At 37.3% G+C, this 25,313-nt stretch overlaps 1 protein-coding gene across 1 annotated transcript in view; it reads right to left on the bottom strand.

Moving 5' to 3' along the window:
• Nucleotides 1-20,021: 20,021 nt before the first annotated feature.
• MACC1 (MET transcriptional regulator MACC1) overlaps nt 20,022-25,313 on the bottom strand; it is a 64,479-nt gene continuing 59,187 nt past the window's right edge. The window contains exon 5 of the mRNA XM_007089074.3: nt 20,022-20,646. Within this exon, the coding sequence (XP_007089136.1) occupies nt 20,434-20,646 (213 nt within the window). The 3' untranslated portion in view covers nt 20,022-20,433. The remainder of the gene's footprint in view (nt 20,647-25,313) is intronic.

Here is a 25,313-nt window from a genome sequence, read left to right on the forward strand (position 1 = left end):
TGACAAATGCAGGGAAAAATCTGGAATTTATCTGAAATGAGGCAGCCTATGGGTATGTAGCCTAATGAGGAAATGTGTTAAATTTAAGGAAGTGTTAGTTGTCTCAAATGTCTGAAAGAAGTAAATATAGAATGGTCCTGGTGAAAAAGGCTTCTCCCATTGACTGCAAGATCCATGAGAGCAGGAAAGATGTCTCATTTATCATTTTATCCCCTGTACTTATGCCACAAATCAGGCACTCACTATTTATTAAATGATGAATGAATGAATATATGAATGAATGAATTCATTAATGGTGTTCAAAAGGTAGCTTTATGCTTAAGCATAGACAGACTTTATTCATAAAAGGAAAAACGATCAAAAGCAGAATGACCTGCCTTTTTAGTGGTGAGTTTTTCCGTGTTGAGGCTGATGAAATAGAATCTGGATGATCATACAGTGGGTTTCTTTCAATTTTAAGATATTCTGATCTATGCACTGATCTATCCATTGAGCTACTATATATTTTCTGGGTCAACTGATTCTGATAATTATACCCAATATAAATGTGACTGATATTCACTCAAATTACTTCACCGGTAAGTTTCTCCAACCATCTTAGAAATCGTGATATTATATGATTATAACTATTCCTATATAATATATAACTTTAGATAATCCTGTCACAGATATGCTTTGATAGTCTATGATTTTATTTGGTAGAGTGTTTTAGAGAGATATATCAAATCCCTTGTTCCAGGGATTCTTTCCAACTACCTTATCTAATATCCAGAAACTATTTATATTTTATATCCCAATCATTAAAATGTTTAGTTTTTTTTCCTAAACATAGGAACAACTGTCAAAGTCACATCTTCACAGTTAATTATAACTAGGCCTCTCTCAAGGTCTATTTCCTGTACAAAGTACTTTGTCACAGAATTATTTCTACTTGAGCACTATTTAAATAGTCAGGATTGTAGCTTTTCTAAAACTCTTTTAAACAGTGGAATGTTTTGGAAATACAATCTCCTTTATTAATGTAAGAGCCCTGCCCACAAACTTGAGTTAATTCTGTTGAGTCAGGACTTACAGATAGATTCCTGAATTTACCGAGAGCTTTAAATGTAGTGTTCCAAGTGCCCTTTGCCTCTAGGAGTCAAGGGGTGCATTAATGTAGTTGTCACTGTAATATTTAATAAGGAACCTTGTGTAAGATTTTAGAAACTTTCCATTCAAAGGTGTTTTTTGCTCCAAAATAACAGACACTATCAATATACAAATAGGGCTGGGAAGGCAGAAGAGCTGGTCAATTGTACTTTGCATTCTCGGGACATAGAAAAATGGAATTTAAGAAGTAGGTAGTCCAAACAGAAAAAAGTCTTCAAGTTCACTGTTTTTACTATGTGCAATAGTTGAAATTAACTGTCAAATGAGCTTTGAATCAGACTAAATGTAAATATAATAAGTAACAACTTATGGTTAACACAAGCACGTCTGCTGTTTGCCACAAAGCCATAAGGGAAGCGGCAGGACTGAACTGCAGGACTGATGACAACAGATCTCACGACTTTTCATGTCTAATATGTTTTGTAAGTCCTTTAAGATAATAAGCATTCATTCAGTGACTTTCTACATGTAAACTCAACTGCTGACCAATGCTTTTTTTTCTGCCATGTTTATAATTATTTGTTTACATGCTTAGCTCTGCCACTTGATAGAAGGTGATGTAATAATGGAAAGATTTTCTTTATGTCTCATGCTGTGCATAGTGCTTTAGATATGGTAGAACAACATGAATATTGTTTTCTCAGAAATAGTTACTTCATTAAGAATTATAGGCCTCCTTCCATTATTTTTGCCAATGAGAAAAAAGAACAGGGGAAAGAGGAGGAGGAGGAGGAGGAGGAGGAAGGTGAAGAGGAAGAGAAAGAAAGGGGAAAAAGCAGAGGAGAGTGACATACACCAGAATGCCATAATTAAAGCAATCAATTCCCATTTAAATTTATTTGGATCATTGTTCATGCATATGATACCAGATTTGGCACATATCAGTGATCTTTAATGTTAACTGATAGGCTGGTTGATCACTGTGTCCATGTTAGGTCACTGTCATGTTCTAGGTAACCCCAAAAAAGATTTCCAACGATGCTGCAAAAATCGCACTTAGACATTTAAAACCCTTTCACACCTTCTCCATATTTTAAATTTAGTGTGCAGGTGAATGCACCTAATACTGGTCTTCATAAATCTAAATAACTGCTTTAACAAATACTCTTTCCATAATTTCCAAAACTCCAGCTAAAATTTTAATTAGCAAGATGTGTTCTCATATCTCTCCCTATCAAATTTTGCACCTTGTGTTCAATTTAAGTTTTGCCTTTTTCACAAAACAGCCTGTCTCCAAGCCATCGATCTTTCTTGCTACTTTTCATGACTCTCTTCACCTATAAAAACAGCCTATGTCCCTTCATTACCATGGGGTTAACTATTGTAATTATTTGAGCTATGGCACAAAATGCTAGACAATGATTTCAAGTGTCATCCTTCCCAGTTGCCACTTTTATTTTTATCAGTGACTTTCGTGTTTTGTACCTGGGGTGAAAAACTATCTCAGTTTGTCTGGGACTTTCCTGGTTTCAACAATAAAAATGCCAAGTCTCAGGAAATCCCTCAGTCCTGGGCAAACTGGGAAAGGGTGTTTACACTAACTGCACTGAAAGGACTCAAAAATGATAATTGGGGAACAGTTTTTTAGCCTTCGCTCTCAAATTGCAGTTCCCAGTTGGAGATTTTTCTGCTTCCTCTCAAATCCCTGTTTGGAATAGTGATCTATTTAGCCCCCTCAGGAGTTCACCATATCCTGTCTTTCTTCCCCACCCACCACGTTCTTCAAGACACATTTCCCAGATTTGCTCAGTGTGCTTTCTGGGTGACCTAAGCCTTCTAATATTTTTGTTTGTGCAATAAGAGACATTTGTCTTCCCAGGAATCTCCATGTTCACACAAAAGATAAACAAGTAAATAAAGGAGTCCAGATTTATGTCATAGTCCCCATCAATGATGGTCTGTTCTTAGACTATCTTCAGATTCCCCACCTGTCAAAAAAACATTATCTGCAGCACTCAGATCCTTTAGTAACAACACAGAAAACCCAAGGGAAATTCTCTTACATAATTCTCTTACATTACAAGTATGTATTATCCATACCAGTATTTTTCATTAGTTCTAATATGCAGAATTAGTGCTTTATCTTGCCTGAGGTAAAAGGATAATGCAGACCTAGGTCTGCCAACTCTTTACAGTTCTGCTCATTCTGTGGCTCTGGAACACCCATCATTTCTCAGACATCTAAGATTTGCCTATGATCAAGAAACAAGGAAGCATAACTTTCAAATGATCATTGCAAAATTGCTTAAAATTCATTTGAGGAGTTTCTGGGGATGATGGCATAGTAGGAGGACTCTAGCTCAACTCATCCCACAGATACAACTAGAGAAAACTCATACCAGTGTAAATCACCTGTGTAGGAAATCTCTACAACTAAATTTAGAAAAGAGGCCACATGCAAGAAGGTAAGAAGGGCAGAGATGCAGTTGAGAAGTGAACTACAGGACTGTCCACAGGAGGAGGGAACGCCAAAAGTACACAGAGGGGAGAGAAATAGATCCCCCATACCAGGGAGCTCCCACAGGGAAGACAAATCCGCATGACATTTGACTTTGAGAACCAAAGGGGCTGAGTTTCATGAGTTCTTATAACTAGCAAGACTTAAAACTTAGAATTAAAAAAAGGGGCACCTGGGTGGCTTCATCGGTTGAGCATCTGACTTCGGCTCAGGTCATGATCTCACGGCTTGTGGGATTGAGCCCTGAATTGGGCTCTCTGCTGTCAGCACGGAGCCTGCTTTGGATCCTCTCCCCCTCTCTCTTCCCCTCCCCACTCATGCTCTTTCTCTCAAAAATAAATAAACATTAAAAAACAAGTTTAAAAAAGAAAAACACAGGCTCAGCTCTAGGAGAGGGGGATGGTGAGAGAAAACTGAATCCCCACCCTTAAAAATCAAGCACAACAAACAGCCTGTGGAGATAAAGCATAAAAACACAGTTTGAAAGGCACCTGGGGCATATGGGAGGGAGATTTATTTCAGAGCTTATCCAGAGGAACAGAAATCTCTGGAGAACTCCTCTAGAAACAAAGGAACTGATAGGCACCATTTCCCTCCCCCCGCCCCCCCCCCCAGCATAAACACACAACCACCTGCTGAACTCCATACCCAACTTGATAACACTGCCACCCCATGACCCTTTCCCATGCTGTGCTTCAGCTAACCGCCCCTCCAGACAGCCTGCCTCACTCTCCGTGCTGCAGGGCCCCTCCTGCAGAGGAACCATCATGCCCAAAGATTGTTAGCACAGCCACCTTGCTGCCTCACCCTGCTATGCTGTGCTTTCACAGAGATGGACAGGCCGCTTCAGTCCAGGCACTGCAGGGTCCCTCAGATAGAGAATCTGGGGCACACAAAGCTTGCTAGCACCTCTCCCAGGCTGTAACTCTCATCTCTTGCAGTACTTCAGTGCACCCGCCCTCTGCAATATGCTCTTGACTGGAGCCAGACATCACAGGCCTGGAAGTGTGCAATCAACTCCATACAGTGGATATCACCATTCCAAAGTGACTCCTACCACAGAGAGAAGGGAGAATAACCACATGCACCAGTCAGATGGAAGCCCCAGCAGTGGGCTGGAGGCAGACAACTGGTCTGACTGCAGGGCCTGCCCACCAAAAAAGCTTCTCAGGGGACAATACGGGGGGAGTACCTTACAGTTTGGTGCTACTGCATCTCTGGCAAATGCCTGGTCTGAATCAACTGAAGCCCAAGGCATCCCCAGACTGGTCCGCTAATACCACAGAGACCAAATTTGCCTACAATGGGCAAAAGAAGCCACTGGAGATGTCTGGACTGAAGGAAAAAAGCAGCTCAGCCATAACAGCAAAATGCATGCAACACGCATAGCAAACACCCCTGAAGTGCCAGGTTCTGGTGAACAGGGAACACTGCAAGGGAGAGCACTAAAGAACCTCTTTTTCATAAGGCCATTACTTTCAAGAGATGGAAGATCTTCTGGGGAAGCAAAGAGAAATCCAGATTCAGGATGCACAGAGATCCCCCAACAAAGTCAACCCAAGGAGATGCACACCAAGATACATAGTAATTAAGATGGCAAAAAATAGTGATAAAGAGAACATTTTTAAAGCCAGTTACAAACAAGGGAAACCCCATAAGGTTATCTGCTGATTTTCCAGAAGAAACTTTGCAGTCCAGAAGGCAGTGGCATGATATATTCAAAGAGCTGAAAGGAAAAAATTCTGTAGCCAAGAATACTTCATTCAGCAAAGCCATCATTCAGAATAAAAGGAGAGGTAAATAGGTTCCCGGACAAATAAAATTTAAAGGAATTCATGACCACTAAACCAGCTTTACAAGAAATGTTAAAGGGAAATATGTTAGTGGAAAGAAAAGACCATAAGCAAGATTAAGGAAAATAGGAAGCACAAAGCAGTAAAATAAGTATACGTGTAAAAATAAGTCAGGGGATTTGCAAAATAATGAATGTGACGTATGGCACCATATACCTAAAATGTGGGGAGGAGAAAAGTAAAGAATGGGTTCAAACAAAAGTGACCATCAACTTATTATAGACTTCTATCTATGGAAGATATATACAAACTGAATGGTAACCACAAATCAAAAACCAGTAATAGATATGCAAAAAATAAAGAGAAAAGAATCCAAGTATATCACTAAAGAAAGCTAACTAGATGTGAGAGAAGTTAGCAAGAGAGGAAAGGAATGGAGGAAAACTACAAAAACAATAAAACAAGTAACAAAATGGCAATAAATGCATACCTATCAATAATTACTTTGAGGGGCGCCTGGGTGGCTCAATCGGTTGGGCGTCCAACTTCGGCTCAGGTCACGATCTCACGGTCCGTGAGTTCGAGCCCTGCATCGGGCTCTGGGCTGATGGCTTGGAGCCTGGAGCCTGCTTCCGATTCTGTGTCTCCCTCTCTCTCTGCCCCTCCCCCGTTCATGCTCTGTCTCTCTCTGTCTCAAAAATAAATAAACGTTAAAAAAAATTTAAAAAAATTAAAAAAAAAATTACTTTGAATATAAATAAATTAAATGCTCCAATCAAAAGACAGGATGACAGATAAAAAACAAAAAAACAAAACAAAAACAACACCACCAATCTGTATATACTGCCTACAATGGGCTCATTTCAGACCTACGAACATATGCAGATTGAAAGTCAAAGGATGGAGAAGCATTTATCATGCAAATGGATGTGAAAAGAGAGCTGAAGTAGCAAAATTCAATACTTAAATTGGACAAAATAGACTTTAAAACAAAGACTGTAAAAAGAGACCAAGAAAGACACTATAATCATTAAGGGAACAATTCAACAAGATCTAATAATTGTAAATAAATATGCACTCAACATGAAAGCATCCAAATAGTTAAATTAGTTAATAACAAATATAAAGGAAGCAATCAATAGTAATATAATAATAGTAGAGGACTTTAATACCCCACTTACATCAATGGACAGATCATCCAAACAGAAAATCAAACAAGGAAAAAATGGCTTTGAATGACACATTGGACCAGATGGATTTAATAAATACATACAGAACTTGCCATCCTAAAACAGCATAATACATATTTTTTCACATGCACATGGAACATGCTCCAGAATAGATCACATATTAGTGCGTAAACAAGTCTCAACAAACTCAGAAAGAATGAAGTCATTCCGTGTATCTTTTCTAACAACATGGCTATGAAAGTAGAAATCATTCACAAGAACAAATATGGAAAGAGTAAAAATACATAGATATTAAATAACATGCTACTAAACCATGAATGGTAAAAACAAGCAATAAATTAGGAAATAAGAAAAATGGGGACAAATAAAAATGAAAACACAACAATCTAAAATCTTTGGGATTTAGCAAAAGCTGTTCTAGTAGGGAAGCATTATACATTGTATTTTATAATAATACAAATCTACCTCAAGAAGCAAGAAAAAGGTCTTTTTTGCAACCTAACCTTGTACCTAAAGGCACCATAAAAAGAAAAAAACAAAATTCAAAACCAGTAGTAGGAAGGAAATAATAAATAGTAGACCAGAAATAAATGAAACATAAACCAAAAAAAAAAAAAAAAAAAAAAGAACAGATCAATGAAAGCAGGAGCTGGTTCTTTGAAAAGATCAACAAGATGGATAAACCTTTAGCCACATTCATCAGAAAGAGAAAGAGAGAGAGAGAACTCAAATAAAATCAATAATAAAAGAGGAGATATAACAACTGACACCACAGAAATACAAATAATCCTATGAGAATAATGAAAAATCATATGCCAACAAATTGGACAACCTAGAAGAAATGGGTAAATTACTAGAAATATATAATCTCCCAAAATTGAACCAGGAAGAAGTAGAAAATTTGAACAGACTGATTATCAGCAATGAAAATGATCAGTAATGAAAAACTCCCAATAAACAAAAGTCCAGGACCAGATGGCTTCACAGGCCAATTCTACCAAACATTTATTTATTTTTTTAAATAATGTATTTATTTTTAAAGAGTGGGAAAGAGAGAGGAGGGGAGGGTCAGAGAGAGGGAGAGAGAGAGAATCCCAAGCAGGCCTTCCATTGTGAGCATGGAGCGTGACGTGAGTCTCAAACCCACGAACTGTGAAATCAATACCTGAGCTGAAACCAAGAGTTGGGGACTTAACTGACCGAACCATCCAGGCACCCCTCTGCCAAACATTTGAAGAAGAATTTATTCTAATCAATCAACCAATCAATCAATTGAAAAAAATTAATACCTATTCTTTTCAAACCGTTTCAAATAGAAGAGGAAGGAAAACTTCCAAATTCATTCTTTGAGACCAGCATTTCCTTGATACCAAAACCAAGTAAAGACACTACAAAGAAAGAGAGCCACAGGCCAATATCTCTGATGAATATAGATGCAAAAATCCTCAACAAAATATTAGCACACTAACTCCAACAATACATTTAAAAATCCTTCACCATGATCAAGTGGGATTTATTCCTGGGATGCAAAGGTGGTTCAATATTTGCAAACCAATCAATGTTATATATCACATCAATAAGGGAATGAATAAAAAACATGTGATTATTTCAAGAGATTAAAAAAAAGCATTTGACAAAATATAACATCCATTCATGATAAAAACCCTCAACAAAGTAGGTTTAAAGGGAACATAGTTCATAAAAACCTTATATGAAAAACTCACAGTGAACATCATACTCAATGGGAAAAAACTGAGAACTTTTCCCCTAAGGTCAGGAAAAACACAAAGATGTCCACTCTCACCACTTTTATTCAACATAGTACTGGAAGTCCTAGCCATAGAAATAAGAGGAAAAAAGGAATAAAAGATATCCAAATTGTAAGGAAGAAGTAAAACTCACTATTTGCAGATGACATGATACTAACTAACATGATACTATATAGTTTTACTATACAGTAAAATCTCCATCAAAAAAACTTACTAAAACTGATAAATGAATTCAGTAAAGCTACAGGATATAAAATCAATGTACAGAAATCTGTTGCATTTCTATACACTAACAATGAGGCAACAGAAAGAGAAATTAAGAAAACAATCCCATTTACAATTGTAACAAAAATAATAAAATACCTAGGAATAAACTTAACCAAAGAGGTGAAAGACCTGTACTCTGAAACTACATAACACTGATGAAAGACATTGAAGATGACACCAACAAATGGAAATATATTTCATGCTCATGAATTAGAAGAACAAATATTGTTAAAATGTCTATACCCTCCAAAGTAATCTACAGATTTAATGCAAACTCTATCAAAATATCAATAGTATTTTTTTACAGAACTAGAACAAATAATCCTAAAACTTGTACGGAACCACAAAAGACCCCAAATAGCCAAAATAATCTTTAAAAAGAAAAACAAAACTAGAACTATCAAAACTCCAGACTTCAAATTATATTTGAAAGCTGTAGCAATCAAAACAGTATGGTACTGGCAAAAAAAAAAAAAGATATTAGATCATTGGGAAAGGATAGAAAGCCCAGAAACAAACCCATAATTGAAGTAGAAATGTTGGGGTTCAGAGCCAATGCCCAAGCCCAAGAAAGAATTCTTGAAATGTCTTTGGTGAAAAAAAAAAGGTGGTTTTATTAAAGCATGGGGACAGGACCTGTGGGCAGAAAGAGCTGCCCTGGGATTGTGAGGAGTGATTGATTATATACTTGGGAGATGGGAGATGTGGGGAGGTAAAGGTAAAGGAAAGTTTCCAAAAGGAATTTTATATTCATATGCTAAAGAAGACTCACAGGATCTTGGAGGCTATTGTCAAGCTAAGGTTGTTTTTCCCGCTATGAAAGCATTAACACTAAGACAGTTGGGAGTTCCTGGAAGAATGTCATACTCTCCCTGCCTCAAGTATTCGTCAGTGAGCTACAGTTATAAGGCAATTTAATTTTATATACCTTTTCTTCTGCTTTTGTTCCCCACATCAATGATTATATGGTCAATTAATCTTTAACAAAAGAGGTAAGAATATGCAATGGGAAGAAAACACATGGTGTCTCTTTAACACATGGTGTTGGGAAAACTGGACAGCTATATGCAAAAGAATGAAACTGGACCACTTTCTTACCCTATACACAAAAATTAACTCAATATGGATTAAAGACCTGAATGTGAGGCCTGAAACCATAAAAAATCCTAGACAAGAACACAGGTAGTAATTTCTCTGACATTGGCCAAAGCACAAGTTTTCTAGATATGTCTGCTGAGGTCAGAGAAATAAAGGCAAAAATCAACTTTTGGGAATACATCAAAATAAAAACTCCTGAAGAGTGAAAGAAACAATCAACAAAAGTAAAAGGCAACCTACTTACTGGGAGAAGATAGTGGCAAATGACATATCCAATAAAAAGTTTGTATCCAAAATATATAAAGAATTTATACAACTCTACACCCAAAAAACAAATAGTCCAATTAAAGAATAAGCAGAAGACATAAACATTTCTCCACGAAAGACATCCAGATGGCCAAAAGACACATGAAAAAACTCTCCACATCACTCACCATTAAGGAAATGCAAATCCAAACTATAATCAGATATTACTTCATACCTGTCAGAATGGATAAAATCAAAAACACAAGGCAACAATGTTGGCAAGGATGTGAAGAAAAAAGGAATTCTCTTGCACTGTTGGTGTGAATGCAAACTGGTGCAGCCACTGTGGAAAACAGTGTGGAAGTTCCTCAAAAATTAAAAATAGAACTACCCTATTATCTAGTAATTGCACTCCTGGATATTTACTCAAAGAATACAAAAACACTAATTCAAAAAGATCTATGCACATCTATGTTTACTGCAGTATTTGCAATAGCCAAATTATGGAACCAAACCAAGTGTCCATCGACAGATGAATGGATAAAGAAGATATATACAATGGAATATTACTCAGCCATAAAAGATGAAAACTTGGTATTTGCAACAACATGGATAGAACTAGAGAGTATAATGCTAAGCAAAATAAGTCAGTGAGAGAAAAATGAATACTGTATGATTTCACTCACATGCAGAATTTAAGAAACCAAACAAATGAACAAAGGAAAAAAAGAGAAACAGACTCTTAACTCTAGAGAACAAACTGATGGTTTACCAGAGGGGAGGTGGATAGGGGGATGGGTGAAATAGGTGAGGAGGATTAAGGGTAAACTTCTCATGGTAAGCACTGAGTAATGTGTAGAATAACTGAATCACTATATTGTACACCTGAAACTAATATCACACTGTATGTTGCCTATATTGGAATTAATATAAATAACTTAATAAAGAAAACAAATTTAAAGAAAAAATGCATTTGAACAATGTATTTGATTTCAGGAAATTAAAAAAACCCCCAAATTTGGCCAAATCATGGCCAACAAATTTTTTGTTACAAGCTTATTGTTATTGTGTCCCCCAAATTCATATGTTGAATTCCTAACGCTCAGTACCTACCAGTGTAATTATATTTGGTGATGAAATCTTTCATAGGTAATTGAACTAAAATGAGGTCACTAGGGTGGCCCTTAATCTAATCTAATGTCCTTAGAGGAAGACATTAGGACACAGACACATGGACCAAGGTAAAACCCTGTGAAGGCACAAGGAGAAGATAACCATCTCTAAGGCAGCAGAGAGGTCTGGGACAGATTCTCCCCTCCAGGTCCGAGAAGAAAGCAACCCTGCCAATACCTTCCTCTTGGACTTCTAGCCTTCAGAATTGTGAGAAAAAAAAATTCTGTTGTTTAAGTCACCCTATCTCTGGTACTTTGTTATGGCAGCCCTAGCAAATTAATACAGTTTTCTAGTAGATAAACACAGAATATACCAAGTGGTCAAAATAGAGCTCTCATTAAAGATAGATTTAGAAACTTGCTTAAGGCAGGAACCCAGGTGGGTAGATTAATTACTTGCAGTGCATTTGAAGCTCTCACATGGGAACTTGGATTCATCCCTAAGCACACAGTAATCATCTCAGCAATCAAAATGGAAAGAAATATAAAGGTTCTCTAAAAGTGTGAAAGAAGGATTTCAGATTTTTTTCTTCCAAACTATCAGTGAAACCTCTTAAAAACGGCTTTAGGGATGTTACATCAAGTCCTCTCTCCTAGTCTTCTCACAAATAACCTTGACTGCTAATCTCTTATTTTACCACAACCCACAGTATTCCACTCCACCCTGAAAAACAGAAAAATATGATACTCCCTCCTGAAGAGAATTTCTCCAGACACAGGAAATTGTGAATATAACTAAACATATATTAAATAGGAACTATATATCAAGAAAGAAAATGTTGATAGGTTCATATAACTAAACATATATTAAATAGGAACTATATATCAAGAAAGAAAATGTTGATAGGTTCTTAAAAACAGACAGGGTGAATTATATGATATGTGAATTATATCTTAAAAAGATACTATGTATGTAGAACAAACAAACACACCACCTTTGTCAGTGTATCTCTTTCCTTTGGCCTGTTTTTCACGGAAGTCTTGGAACCATCTAAATCACCTTGTTCATAGTGCTGTTCTACTTTCCCCTTGGGCAACATTTAGAAGTCATTATTGATTCAAAAGAGGAGATAAAAGTCTCCAATGAAAAGTCAGATGGCTGAGAAAGAAACACCACTGACCTTGGGCTTGCTTTCATAATTGCATTCAGAGAATATTCAAAGATTTTGTCATGCTGTTTTTCACTGGTAGGTGAGGCCATTAGACGCTAACGTTACAGTTTTGTCAATCAGTCATTCTGGGAACTCCTCTATCCCTCTCTCCCGGTCAGCTTTTTTCTGGCAGCAGGCAAGGTGCTTCTACTAGATATGGGCCCTGCTTTGAGAGTGAGGAATTAGAAAGAATAGAAGATCTGCCCCTGGACTTCCTGGGCCAGGTGAACCCATAGTCTTAGTGGGGTTTTAGATGGCTCCATCATGTCATCAGCAGTTCATAAAGTGGTATGCAGAAGACAGATATTGCTGGCAAAACTCAGTCACTTAGGATTTGATTTAGTGTAGAAGTTTATAGATGCTGGCCCATTACCCAGTCGCATAAGAAGGACCCCGATGACTAGCCTTGTGAATTACACCTGAGGGAGAAAGTTGTCTTGGTACCGGAAATAGTGCTGAGGTTAACTCACCTCACATTTTTAGTGGAAAATTGCTGTTGACTTCCCCAACATCCATCTCCTTCCATTTCCAAAAGTATTTCGATTTCACCCGGTGGTCAATGATGCTCAAACCTTGTGTCCTGGATGATTGTCAGAGGAGGAGCCTGTAACTCAGTTCTGGCCAAATGACCACTGGTTACAGCTCTCACTGATTGGCTGAGGGATGAACACCGCACCTAAATCGGTCCAATCAGAGGGACCGTTCCTGTGAGGTTATTAGGAAATGCTCTCTTGCCCTACCTATTAATAAGCATTTGCTCAGAAAAACAGAACCAGCAACAATGATGTACGCTAAAGATTTATTATGGTGATTTGACTTTATACATTTGTGAGAGCTGGTCAGAGTCTTGGCTGGCTCTCTCCACTGTCTTGGCGCTGAACCTGAAGTCACAGGTCAGGCTGAAGGAAAGAAAAGATGGACATGGACTGGGGAAGAACACGTACAACTAGAATCTGTCTGTCCCTGGCACCCACTCTGCTTTCTCCCTGACTTCAAATCTGCAGCCTCACTGCTGAGTATAACCCACGTTAGGTGGCGCTCTCGCTGTAGATTGGCATTCACACCTGGGCAGGATTTGGACAAGGGGAAGAAGGAGAACCTAGGGAAACTGGGGTTGCAGGTCAGGCAGCTGTCCTTCCACCCCTACCCTGCCAACAAACGAAGTCAGGGTCTGCAATAGGGCCTGAACTACACCCACCTTCCAAGAGTCACAGTGGCTGCTGCTTTACTGTGGCCTTTCAAATATTCCCAATATGCTGCTACCCTTGTAAGCAACACTCATATACCATTGTCTCGCTTGTTTGAATAGTTGGGTGGTGTTCAACTATTCAAAACAGTACATATTGCAAAAACAATTTCACTAGGTTATGTAATAGTGTTAAGTGCTATAAAGTGCTTAGTATGTTTATGCAGCCTACTTGGCCCGTGAAAGGATAGCCCAGAACTCCTGGGCTGCTTCTGTGGAGCCCAAGGATGAAACCAATATAATCAAATACAGAGAAGCGGGGGAAACAAGCAATTTGATTGCCTCCTTCAAGTCCTGAAGCCAGTAATGCCTGAAACTATCCTAGAGTTTTCAGGTGTGAGAGACAATAAATTCTTTGTGCTTTAGCCAGTTTGAGGTAGGTTTTCTGACACTAGCTCCTGATAGACTGCTAAGTGGCAATCTTAACATAGATCTGCAATGTTTGCTTTAGCTGACCTTTCTTAGTAGTTTTAAAGGGCAATCTTAAGCAGCATTAAATCTATCCTGGAGAAAACCAAGCAGCAGTTAATTGATAACTTATTATTGATCAGATAAGGAGAAGAATGAAGATACTCTCCATTTTTAAGAAGATGAACAGGACACAGCTGGGTAGCTCAACCAGTTGAGCATCTGAGTCTTGATTTCAGCTCAGGTCATGATTCCAGGCTTGTGGGATCAGGTCCTTCTTCAGGCTCCTCTGCACTGTCACTGAGTGTGGAGCCTGCTTAAGATTGTCTCTCTCTCCCTCCCTGCCCTTCTACCCCGCTCATGTTCTCTCTGTAAAATAAGTGAAAAATGAAAGTAAAAGACCAACACAAACAGAGGAAGACAAAGTTCCCATTGTCCCTGAATAGTCTCCTTTCTTTAGACCATAATCAAACTCTTTTCTATCTCCCCTTCACACTTTCCTTCCTTTCAACCATGATGTAAGGGGACTGGGTGAGCATTGAGTACATATTTCCTGGGAGCAAAAGAGTATATTTTCCTCCCATAAAATAAATTTTTCTAGGAAGGAGTTTGGTAGCTAATCCTATTAAACAATTTAACCTGATACATGTAAGGTCAACATTACACCAAAGTTGCCAATCCCAAATTCTTTTTAAAAGACTGAGCTTGGTGGAACCAGTTTAAGTAAAACTCATAACTTCATCATGACTAAGTTCTGATTTTTAAGTACTAAGCATGCTTATATGGATATGCTAAATGTCCAGTAAATTCCAAGGGTTCAAGTGTAGACTTAAATATTAAGATCATTTAAAAATCTGCCTCCAGGTACAAAAGGACAGACTCAAACATCTATATGAATAGAAATAAAAAGTCATAGGTTCTCTCCAAGTTACCCAAAGAAGAACAATTTAAAAAGGAAATGATGGCAGAGGATGAAATATGATACATAATATCTACATGAGCTTGTCCACCTCATCACCCTTCTCAGAGCCACCATCCCTTTAAATGTGGAAACACTCGTTGGAAAGAGAACATCTGGCTACCTTATTAACGAGTGCCTATAATCATTTTGTAATTCTACAATGAAAGTAAGGCATATGGATAGTTGTATTGATCATGTTAGTTAAAAACATTTAAATGGGTGATGGGCATTAAGGAGGGCACTTGTTGGGATGAGCACTGGGTGTCATATGTAAGAGGTGAATCACTGGGTTCTACTCCTGAAGCCAAGACTACACTGTATGTTAACTAACTTGAATTTAAATAGAAAGTAAATAATGGTATCCTTGGAATGAAAAAACAAAAAACAAAAAACAAAAAAAACACCACTTTCCCCAATAGGGAAAATGAATTCAACAAGAAAAATGTACCAAGTGATTGGCCAGTAAAACAAAGTTTTCTCAAAAGATACAGAAACAAGTGCATCATTACGTATATTTTGCAAAATCATCTTAACACCTGAAATTATTATTAATCTCAAACAACTAACCTGTTTTTATTCAAGTATGTTTACATTTCAAATAAAATGCAGAGTTCTTAATTATTTCAGTTAGTTTTTCAATGAAAATTATTATTTTGAAATAATAAGGCTTTTATTAATTTCCTGTGAAAAGTTCATTCTATATAAATAAATGGAGCTATTATATAACATGATTTTTTAAAATAATTTAAAAACTATTTCTCTGATGGAATCACATAAAAATTTGTTTGTCTAGAAGCAAGTTTTTCTGGCTTAACAAAGATTCTTTTATTTTCACAGAGAGGAAGGAAACTGTAATTCAGTGGTTCTCAAAGTGGGGTCCCTGGATGAGTAGCATCTGCATCACATGGGAACTTCCCAGAAATGCAAGTTATTGGGAACAACTGCAGACCTGCTAAATTAGAAACTTGGGGGTGGGACCCAGCAGTCTGTGTTCCAACAAGCCTTCCAGGCAGTTCTGCTGCTCTGAAATTGGAGAATCCCTGCAGCAGAGGTTGCCTGGTCTAAGGCCTTGCAGTAAGACTGGAGTATGTTTGCCAGTGTGCTCTAGGTAGCTGCTTGTAAATTTCTGCTACCCTTCTAAGCAACACTCATACACCATTTTCTAGTCTGTTTGAATAGTTGGGTGATTTTCAACTATTCAAAACAGTACATATTGCAAAAGCAACTTGACTAGGTTATGTGAGTAATATTATAAAGTGCCATAAAATGATCAGTATGTTTATGTGTATGTGCTATGGGTGCTATGCCTCACACATAGGAGACATTATTATCATGTAGATAATTAGTATTCAAATTATTAGTCTTAGCTCACTTTTACTTCCTGCATAGCAAGACAAATAAACAGAAAAAAACACCCATAAAATATCGTGCTCATTATATACTCACAGACATTTAAACCCAAGAGGAACTTTGTCAGGCACCTTGTCTTACGGATGAGAGAAAACTGAAGCCCAGGGAAGCTGGGTTACAGGTGGAAAGTCTCTTAGGAAGTAATAGGCAAAGATCAGAAGCCAGGGGCTCTCAACTCCTGGACAACTCTTTTGCAGAAGAAGCCATCCTTGTTGTGTTCACTATAACAGCAGCAGCACATGCTCTGGAATTTTCTCCATTGGCATTACTAATTATTTTCCAGTACTGATATTTCCATCCTCACCCCCTCATATATGAACTGACACTATTATTCAGAATTGCAAAGCTTTTAGGTGAAAAACCTTCTGGATTACATAAGCCTAGGTATACATAAATAGAAAATCAATGTAAAAAATACATGCAAAAGCCACAGATTTGTACATTTAGTGAAATCTTGATGCTTGAATATGAGACAAACATCAGGTGCTAGATATGTACAAATTCAAGTTTCCTGTGTACACATAGTCACTTTTTATTTTGTGTTGTGCACTAATATGTATACATGCAAGAAACCAACCCTCAACAATTACTTTATTCTGAAGAATGTCTTTGAGTTAACCTCACCTAACATAATGGTAATATATGATCTTTGGAACTTCACTAACATGGAAAACAACTTCATATAGAAGAAGGGCAAATTATGTGGGAATAAGAAAAAAAACATCTATTTTAACTAGAAAAGCCTCTAGCAACATGTTTTCATTATTCTCCTTTTTCTTTATATTGCCTCAAATATTCCTTAGACATTAAAAAATTACGGAAAATACAAATTACAGTAGCACAGTATGAAAATTCAAGTTTTGAACCTTCTAGTTACAGCATAGTATGATTTGAATATATTCTCTCTGTTGTATTTTCTTTTTCTATTGTATTTTCATATCACATATTCAAACCTGTTTATTAGCAGTGGCATTTCTTAGACCAATGCCATCCATTGATGTACTACATTCTGCCCCTTCCAGAAATCTAGGCATTGTCAAGGTCAAAACTTCATATGGTATTTTCTACATTACAGGACATGAAAATGTGCTGTATCCATCCCGCCGGGTATGAACAGTTAATTATCTGCTGTTGCATGCACCTCCTTAATTGGCCTCCATATTAAGGCTTTAACACAGGAAGTGGAGGATCTGTGGCTTCCATTGAAAAACTGTTACATTGCAAGCTGAGCACTGAACTAAAATCTCATCCTAATGCATCATTAGAGAAAAAGCCTGAGGTACTGAAAGAACTATGATTTTTCCACTTCGGAAGTGCTTAAAGAAGTTTTAGATTAATGGCTTTTGATGCTTTTAATGATGTCAAGGATGGAATTTAAGTGCCTTATTAATTCCCTTGATTTGCTGCCAAATATTAAAGGAAATTCATGATTACTGAGTTAATCTTTTCTGATTATGAAATCCATTATAGGAAGAAAAATATAAAATTCAGAAAAATAAAAGTGATTCATAAAAATATTAGAATATATTTATAAGAACAGAATGTTTGGACATGGGTTTAAAATTCCTCTGGAAGGATTTGTTACAAGACTATAAGATATCTTTGTATATATTAATATTTAAGCCATTGCTTCATCCTTAAGTTGCACTTCATGTTTTTCATTTTTTAAACTCTTTTTAAACTTCCCAGCCACAGTCACAACACATGATGCGATGTAAACCTGAAGTGATTTGTTTAATCTTACTACCCTAATCAGCTAACAAGATCTCTGTCTTCTCAGATCTTGGAGCCTGGAAAAACCCAGTTATTAATTCCTTACTATCTCTTCCCGAAATTCTCTGGTTTGCTGACATGTTAATAAGATTCCAAGAATGTTCTAAGGAAAGCAAAATCACCACTAAAAATGATTGTGTCCTGAACTTACAAACTATTTCTTTCCTCCCTCTCCCTGAATTTATTTTCAACTAAAATAAATTCTGTCCTTGAATGTGTGTACATAACTCCCTGGGCAGACTATGTTCTCTTATTATCAAATATAAATATTGAAAGCCTTAAAAACTGTTCTTAAACCTAATTCAAATTACCTTTGCCAGCATAAGAAATACCCCAGGGTAGGTGTATTAAAAGCTCTAAAAAGATTCTGCTTTTACTTTTTAGCCAAATGGATATGTTTTATTCAGGATCCCCAAACAAAATCCTTATTCAGCTCATTATATTACCTTTGAGGGTGTGTCTTTCCTTCCTTCACTTCTTCACCCTTTCAAACCCTTCACTCTGGCTCTCTGCATCTCTGGAGTTTCCCTCCTGCCTCAGGGCTTCAATGCATTGAGGAACGACCTCTTCTACCTTCCCTGGACTAAAAGCAGTGCTTGATCCTCCTTCGGTTCACCATTTCTTTCCCAGAGAAAACATCCCTGACCCTTTGGATTCATAAATGGCCTTTCATATCTATATCCCTTGGCATTCTGGCCTGTCCATTGTAACTGTTGTTACAGATCTAATTTTACATTTAATTGTATAGTGTTTTAAATTGTTGCCTGTCTCTATAACTTAGCAATACTGAAGTCAGGGATCATGCTCTTTCTTCCACCACTATTAACCTCAAGCATCTACGTGCCTGCCACAGAGAAGGTACACATACTCCATCTGTTGATTAAATACAATAAATGAATGACTGTCCAAAGCACATAAACACTGGCATGTGGCCAAAGGATTGAACATATGAGTAAGCACAAACCATCTCTTTGTGAACTCTACCAGCAGTTAGCATTTGCACTGCCCTAATTCCCTATGTAATCTCTGTCTTGCAAAAGCTTCTGAAACACTCTGGTAAACACACACACACACACACACACACACACACACGTGTGTTTGTATGAGCACATGAGCATTCACACCCACAGATATCTGTGTTTTGGGCGGTTACGACTGCTTCATTCAACAGTGATAAGTCAGGTTTTTAAAAAATAATTCTTCTTGGGGCGCCTGGGTGGCTCAGTCGGTTAAGCGTCCGACTTCGGCTCAGGTCATGATCTCACGGTCCGTGAGTTCGAGCCCCGCGTCGGGCTCTGTGCTGACAGCTCAGAGCCTGGAGCCTGTTTCGGATTCTGTGTCTCCCTCTCTCTCTGACCCTCCCCTGTTCATGCTCTGTCTCTCTCTGTCTCAAAAATAAATAAACGTTAAAAAATTTTAAAATAATTCTTCTTATTAAAAATCCCTGAGAGTTAAAGAACTGCTCTGCACAATGATCCTGAAGAAAAAATCCAAGTTAGGCAGGGTTAGCTATGTCCCAAGATGCTAGGGGAAGGAAGATGGTGAAAACTCTAGTCCATGGATGCAAACAACAGATTTCTGATGATCAGTCATATTTTTTTTTCTGGCAGTCTTTCAATAGATGGTGGAAAAGTGCAGCAAGTTTCACTTAAAATGAAGTTGCTACTATGTCCCTATAAGTTTTAATGTGCACTTTTAGTTTTTTACTATTTTGCTATGTGCTATGCTTAAAAAAAATAATAAAACCAGATTTTGCAGACAGAAAACTTATTTCCCATTGGCTATTTGCCCTGAGTGTCCTCACCACCTTAGTCTTTTCAGATGAAAAATGGGAATAATGTTAGCAAACTCCACTAATAAATAAAAAAGATGGAATATAGAAAGCTTGTGGCTCTGTGCCTGTGCACAGAGTATGTGTTTGCTTCTCCTCTCTCTAGACCCGCTACAAGTAAAACTCCAGTGTTCACACTGGGAGCCTCTAGTTTATCTAGGTAACTGTGTGAGGTAATTATGCTAACAGCCATTTGTTTTGACTTAAAGAAATTAAAGCAACTTTGAAAGGGGCAAGGGTTTTATTGTCCTTTCTCAACAACAAAATGGCTTAATGTTTGCATTTGAAACATATAAAATTACATGTTTAATTATAAAATGTATCCTTGGCTTTTGTGTTAAGCTGTGCTTTCACCAGGAAAAAATATTTTTTGACAAATGAAAAAAAAGTAATACTTTTCTGAGATTCTTTATGTACGCGTGTGTGTGCACACACCACATGCACACACACACATACACACACACGCACTCCATTTCCCTCCTACCGTTCTCCCTCTTCCCCAAAACATACCCTATACTTCCTCAGAAGTAGAGAATGCAGTTGCTCTCAAAAACTCTAAGGAATGTATCAGTATTAAAGCTCCAGTTAACTCTCGCCACTGCTTGGTCACAGGGTTTTTCATTCTGTCCAAAGCCGATTGAAGGTCTTGTAACACGTCTCTGTAGCTACTTCCATAGTGAGCACCCCAAGTATAGAGAAAATCATAAGCAGGTTTCCACATCATCTATAAAGGAAAAAAAATTAGACTGGAGTAGTTGGAAGACAAACAGAGATGAAAATAGATGCTTTTAAAAAAAGTTTTAAAAAGCCTCTCAGGACATAAAAAAACTGGAATACCAATTATACATGGACTTACTTAATGTCATAGAAAACGTTTCAATAGCTATCACTTCCATCTTATATTTTTGTGTTTCTATGCCTAGAAAAATTTTAAAATAATGACAAGTAGTGCCTCTTTTTTTTTTTCTTGATCCATCATCTAAACATTGTTCATTGCCTTGATATGATATAAAATTCTTTGTGTAACTTTTTGATGTTACTGAGATAAACTTTTCACTCTCTGAAAGATTTTTAAGGTAAAAATAATGATTCTTTTATTTTAATACTATCTATGGTGAGCTTTATTACACGACATATCACAAGAAGGAGCTATACAGTGTATTTAATGCTTTAAGTCATTTTATTTGAGCAAGGAAAACAAGAAAAGATGTACTTTCATGATCAAATCTTAAAAGGAAAGTAAAAATACAGTTCTCTAATTTAAAAATAATTTAATGAATCATTTTATAACCAAAAGAAAGATCAATATTCAATGTTTTATTATGCTTTCCCCAAGCACCTACCAATACCAATGACATCATTGTTTCCATAGAAATAAATGTACGTCAAAGAGGAACTTCATGTTCGAGCATGTATGTAATGGTAACCAAGGCAACCGGGCTCAGAGAGAATAAAGACAAAGGCTGACCAAAGAAGATAAATTGTAGAATAAACACACACACACACACACACACACACACACACACACACACACACAGAAACACAATGAGCTTAAAATAAATTTTTCTAAGAAAATGAAAAAACGAGCCATGTACTACTTATAATTGGACTATTTGGAATATAAACTTTATTACCTCTACCTATTTGGGTTCACTAAACTAATTCATTTGTGATTTTATCACAAATGCAGGAACACAGACTGTGAGCTCAATATTATGCAGAGCTGCCCTCTTAAATAGAGCCTCCATTAACAGTAATATCACATGAAGTAGGGCTTTGGGATATAATTTTTCACCCTCCTCTGATAGCCTCATATACTCTACAATTGAAATTAAAAGAATGAAAGACCATAATAAAGAGTTTCAATCAATTTAATCTACATAAAAGGATAGGCATTGAACTCAAAAAACAGTTTGATGTTATTTGTCCAAATTGGCATTCCTGGGAAGCCATGAACACCCATATCTTTGTCTCTATTGATGAAGCTTGATTCTGCAAGGTATTGAATGGAAAATAATTATCAATATTATACTATATCCAGGAGGTTATGATGCATCATCCCAAATGATCCCAGATTTTTGTATATAAGTTTTACCCTCTCCAACCTGATTTACAAAGAACTGCATCTTCCATCACTGATAGACTATGAATGAGATGTTCTCTTGTTTATTTTTCTGAATAGTCACTTTGAAATCAAACCTCCCAGTTGCTGGTCACCACTAATATCTCAGCAATGGAAGATGAATTGAGGCATATTGACAGATGCTTTTTGCCAGATTCAATCTTGCCTGCCACTTCTCAGATGCAAAGATGCACTAAACAAGTAAATTATTCTGTAGTGAGTATATACTAACCCTCTGTAAAAGCTTTGAGACCTGTATTCTATGTTGCATTCATTTAAAATTCCCTGATGCTCAACTAGTTGGTACATTATTTTTCAACTTGCCATATATTGTTTAAAATAATGGTGTTTATAGCTAAAACCTTCTCATATTTTATGCTAAGTCCTTTAGTAATTTAATGATAAAAAGATGTATTTGAGGGCTGCCTGGGTGGCTCAGTACGTTAAGCATCCAACTCTTGATTTTGGCTCAGGTCATGATCTCATAGTTCACGACTTCGAGCCCCGCATTGGGCTGTGTACTGACAGTGTGGAGCCTGCTTGGTATTCTCTCTCTCCCTCTATCTCTGCACCTCCCCTGCTCACGTGCACTCTCTTTCTCAAAATAAGTAAATAAACTTAAAAAAATAGATGTATTTGAAGATATTTTATGATAAATAGCATCTAAGAGCATTTCAGTACCCAGATGATGGCATAGTCTCATAAAAACCAGATGTCTTTTAAAGAATCATATCTGGATAATTTTCAGTTTATGCACTACTATGTGTGCAGATTCAAAGTAACATCATAGAGGCAGCCAGAATGGCTCCACTGCCTTTCCTGGTAAACACACACACACACACACACACACACACACAACTCTGCACCACATATCTTGCTGCAGCACAGTGGATTGCTATGTATAGAAAAGCCCTGAGGCATACTCAATCATGCAGCAGTCCTTTGGTGCTGTTTGAAATAGGAAATACACCAAGGCGATGCAGGAATTGGGAACTACAGATTCAGAAGTCCAATGATACATTTATCTACTCACTTATGCAGAGAGCTATATAACACTCTCACATTTGGCAGTTTTCACTGACAGCAGAACATTTCGGTCAGTTCTTGCAATTCAGAGAAATTTGGATAGACTTCTGAGTCCTGAACCCAAATTAAGACACCTGATAGTGTGAAAGGACTCCCCAGGAGTACTCTGAATTAGTCAGAAATGCAAGGAGGGATACTGCTTTAAATTCATTGGGGATTTCCTGGAGTCTAATCCATAAGCTACATAGAAAGGGTTACAATAGCTTGGGGCTGAAAACACTAGAGCAATGGTAAACTTCATGATTTATACTAAAATGTGTATCTATTGCATTCCAGTTCTGTTTCTCTTTGAAGCAAACTAACCCTGAATATTCCTTTAGTGCAAAATCTGATCTGCTATATATAACATCATGTGTGGCTGTCCATGCAGATGACAGAGAAACACTATTGTAGCACAAATACAATGAATATATTCAAAACACATTGTTGTTCATTAATTATTTCACTTATTAAATTAAGAGCTTTTGAGTAGCTACCACTACAAAGAATTTTGTTACACAAAGGAATAAAATGATGAATATAGCATGGCTTGTTTTTAGAAGCTTATAGCATAGAAGGGAGATAGACACTTGCACAAACACTGACCCATTGTATAACTAGACAGCATTTGGTAATTAACAGTTTAAGAAAACTCAAAAATTACTTTCATGTTTTCATTTAGTGTAATAAAAACTGAGAGTTCATTGACTGAGAAGCAGTGTGGTGTAACAGAAAGAAAGATGGGTTTTGATGTCAGAGCTCTGGGTTGCCATCTGAGTTGCACTGCCTATCGGATGGGTCAATTTGGGTAAATCAAAGTATCTGAGTTTTGAATTTTTTAATCTTTAAAATATGGACAATAATTTCCCAGGTCTGTGTCCAAAGAACCTTCTAAAGTATCTGGCATATAGTTTGCATTTAATACTTTTTAATAGGATATGAAGGAAAGTGGGTACTTTTGGGGTGAGAGAAAGATAGGCAACCTAGTTTTAACCCTAATGCATATGAGGTGAAGGCATGAGTATCTCCATCTCCAGTAAGACTTTGGAATAGAGAGATGACCTCCAGGAAGCAGCCAAGAATTTATTAGCATCATGCCAAAGTGATGAGGAAAAATGAGAGTAGTGGAAAATGCCAAGGAAGAAAATGAAAGGGTGAAAAATTTAACCCTCAATTAAGTCCACAATTAGGGACCACAAACAAGAAATAGAAGCAATGAGGGGTGCTGGATGGTTCAGTCGGTTGAGCATCCAACTCTTGATTTTGACTCATGTAACGATCCCAGGGTCGTGGGATAGAGCCCTGCATCGGTTCCGTGCTGAGTATTGGGATTCTCTCTCCTTATTTGTCTGCGCCTTCCCTACTTGTGCGCTCTCTCTCTCTCTCAAAAATAAATAAACACAACAAAAAATTCTCTATTTCCCTCTGCCCCTCTCCCCTGCTTGCATGTGCAAGCTCTCTCTAAAAATAAAATAAAGATTTAAAAAGGAAAAAGAAAAAAGTAGAAGCAATATAAGTATGGAGAGAAGCTGGTGTCAGAGTCATAGAAAATGAAGCAGGGTACTTCATGTTGCAAAAGTCAAGGATTGATAGCATTCCAAAAAGGACATTCAGCTCACCCCAGCTTCTCAGAGCCTGTTGTTCACATAGCCTCCCAACTCCACATTCAGTGACATCACATTAGGAGGTGAAAATCATCAATGTTAGGAGTTTTTACACCACGGAAGATGGCAAAGGTATAATTTAGGGCTTTTTCTCCCTTGAAGAGCTATTAAACGTGTGCCAGCATGCCACTCTTTGAGGACATCTCTTCTCTGTTAGCCCCTCTCTTACCTGTAATGTCAAGTAATATGGAAACATGAAGCAAAAATGAGAAAAATCCAGGATTTTGGCACTATTAGGACTTCAGTAACCATGGAGAAGGCAGTTTGAAGAGAGTGGTAGAGGACAGACTGCAGGTAGGACCAGGTGACAAGGAACTAGAAACCACAGAAAAAGTGGGTCACATTTGGAATTTGAAAGTTAAAAGAAGAGAGACAAAGCTAGAAGGAGAAGCAGTGGAGAATAAATTATTTTTAAAAGGAAAAAAAATCTATAAAGACTAATATTTTACATTTGAAAGGAGAGGTTGGTTTGAATCCTACCCTAGCCAGATAATTTAGGGTTGATGAAGATTAAGGAGGCAGCATATTTCTCAAGAAGAT

Source organism: Panthera tigris, chromosome A2 (assembly GCF_018350195.1).
Source record: "Panthera tigris isolate Pti1 chromosome A2, P.tigris_Pti1_mat1.1, whole genome shotgun sequence".
In the NCBI taxonomy this organism is placed as follows: domain Eukaryota; kingdom Metazoa; phylum Chordata; class Mammalia; order Carnivora; family Felidae; genus Panthera; species Panthera tigris.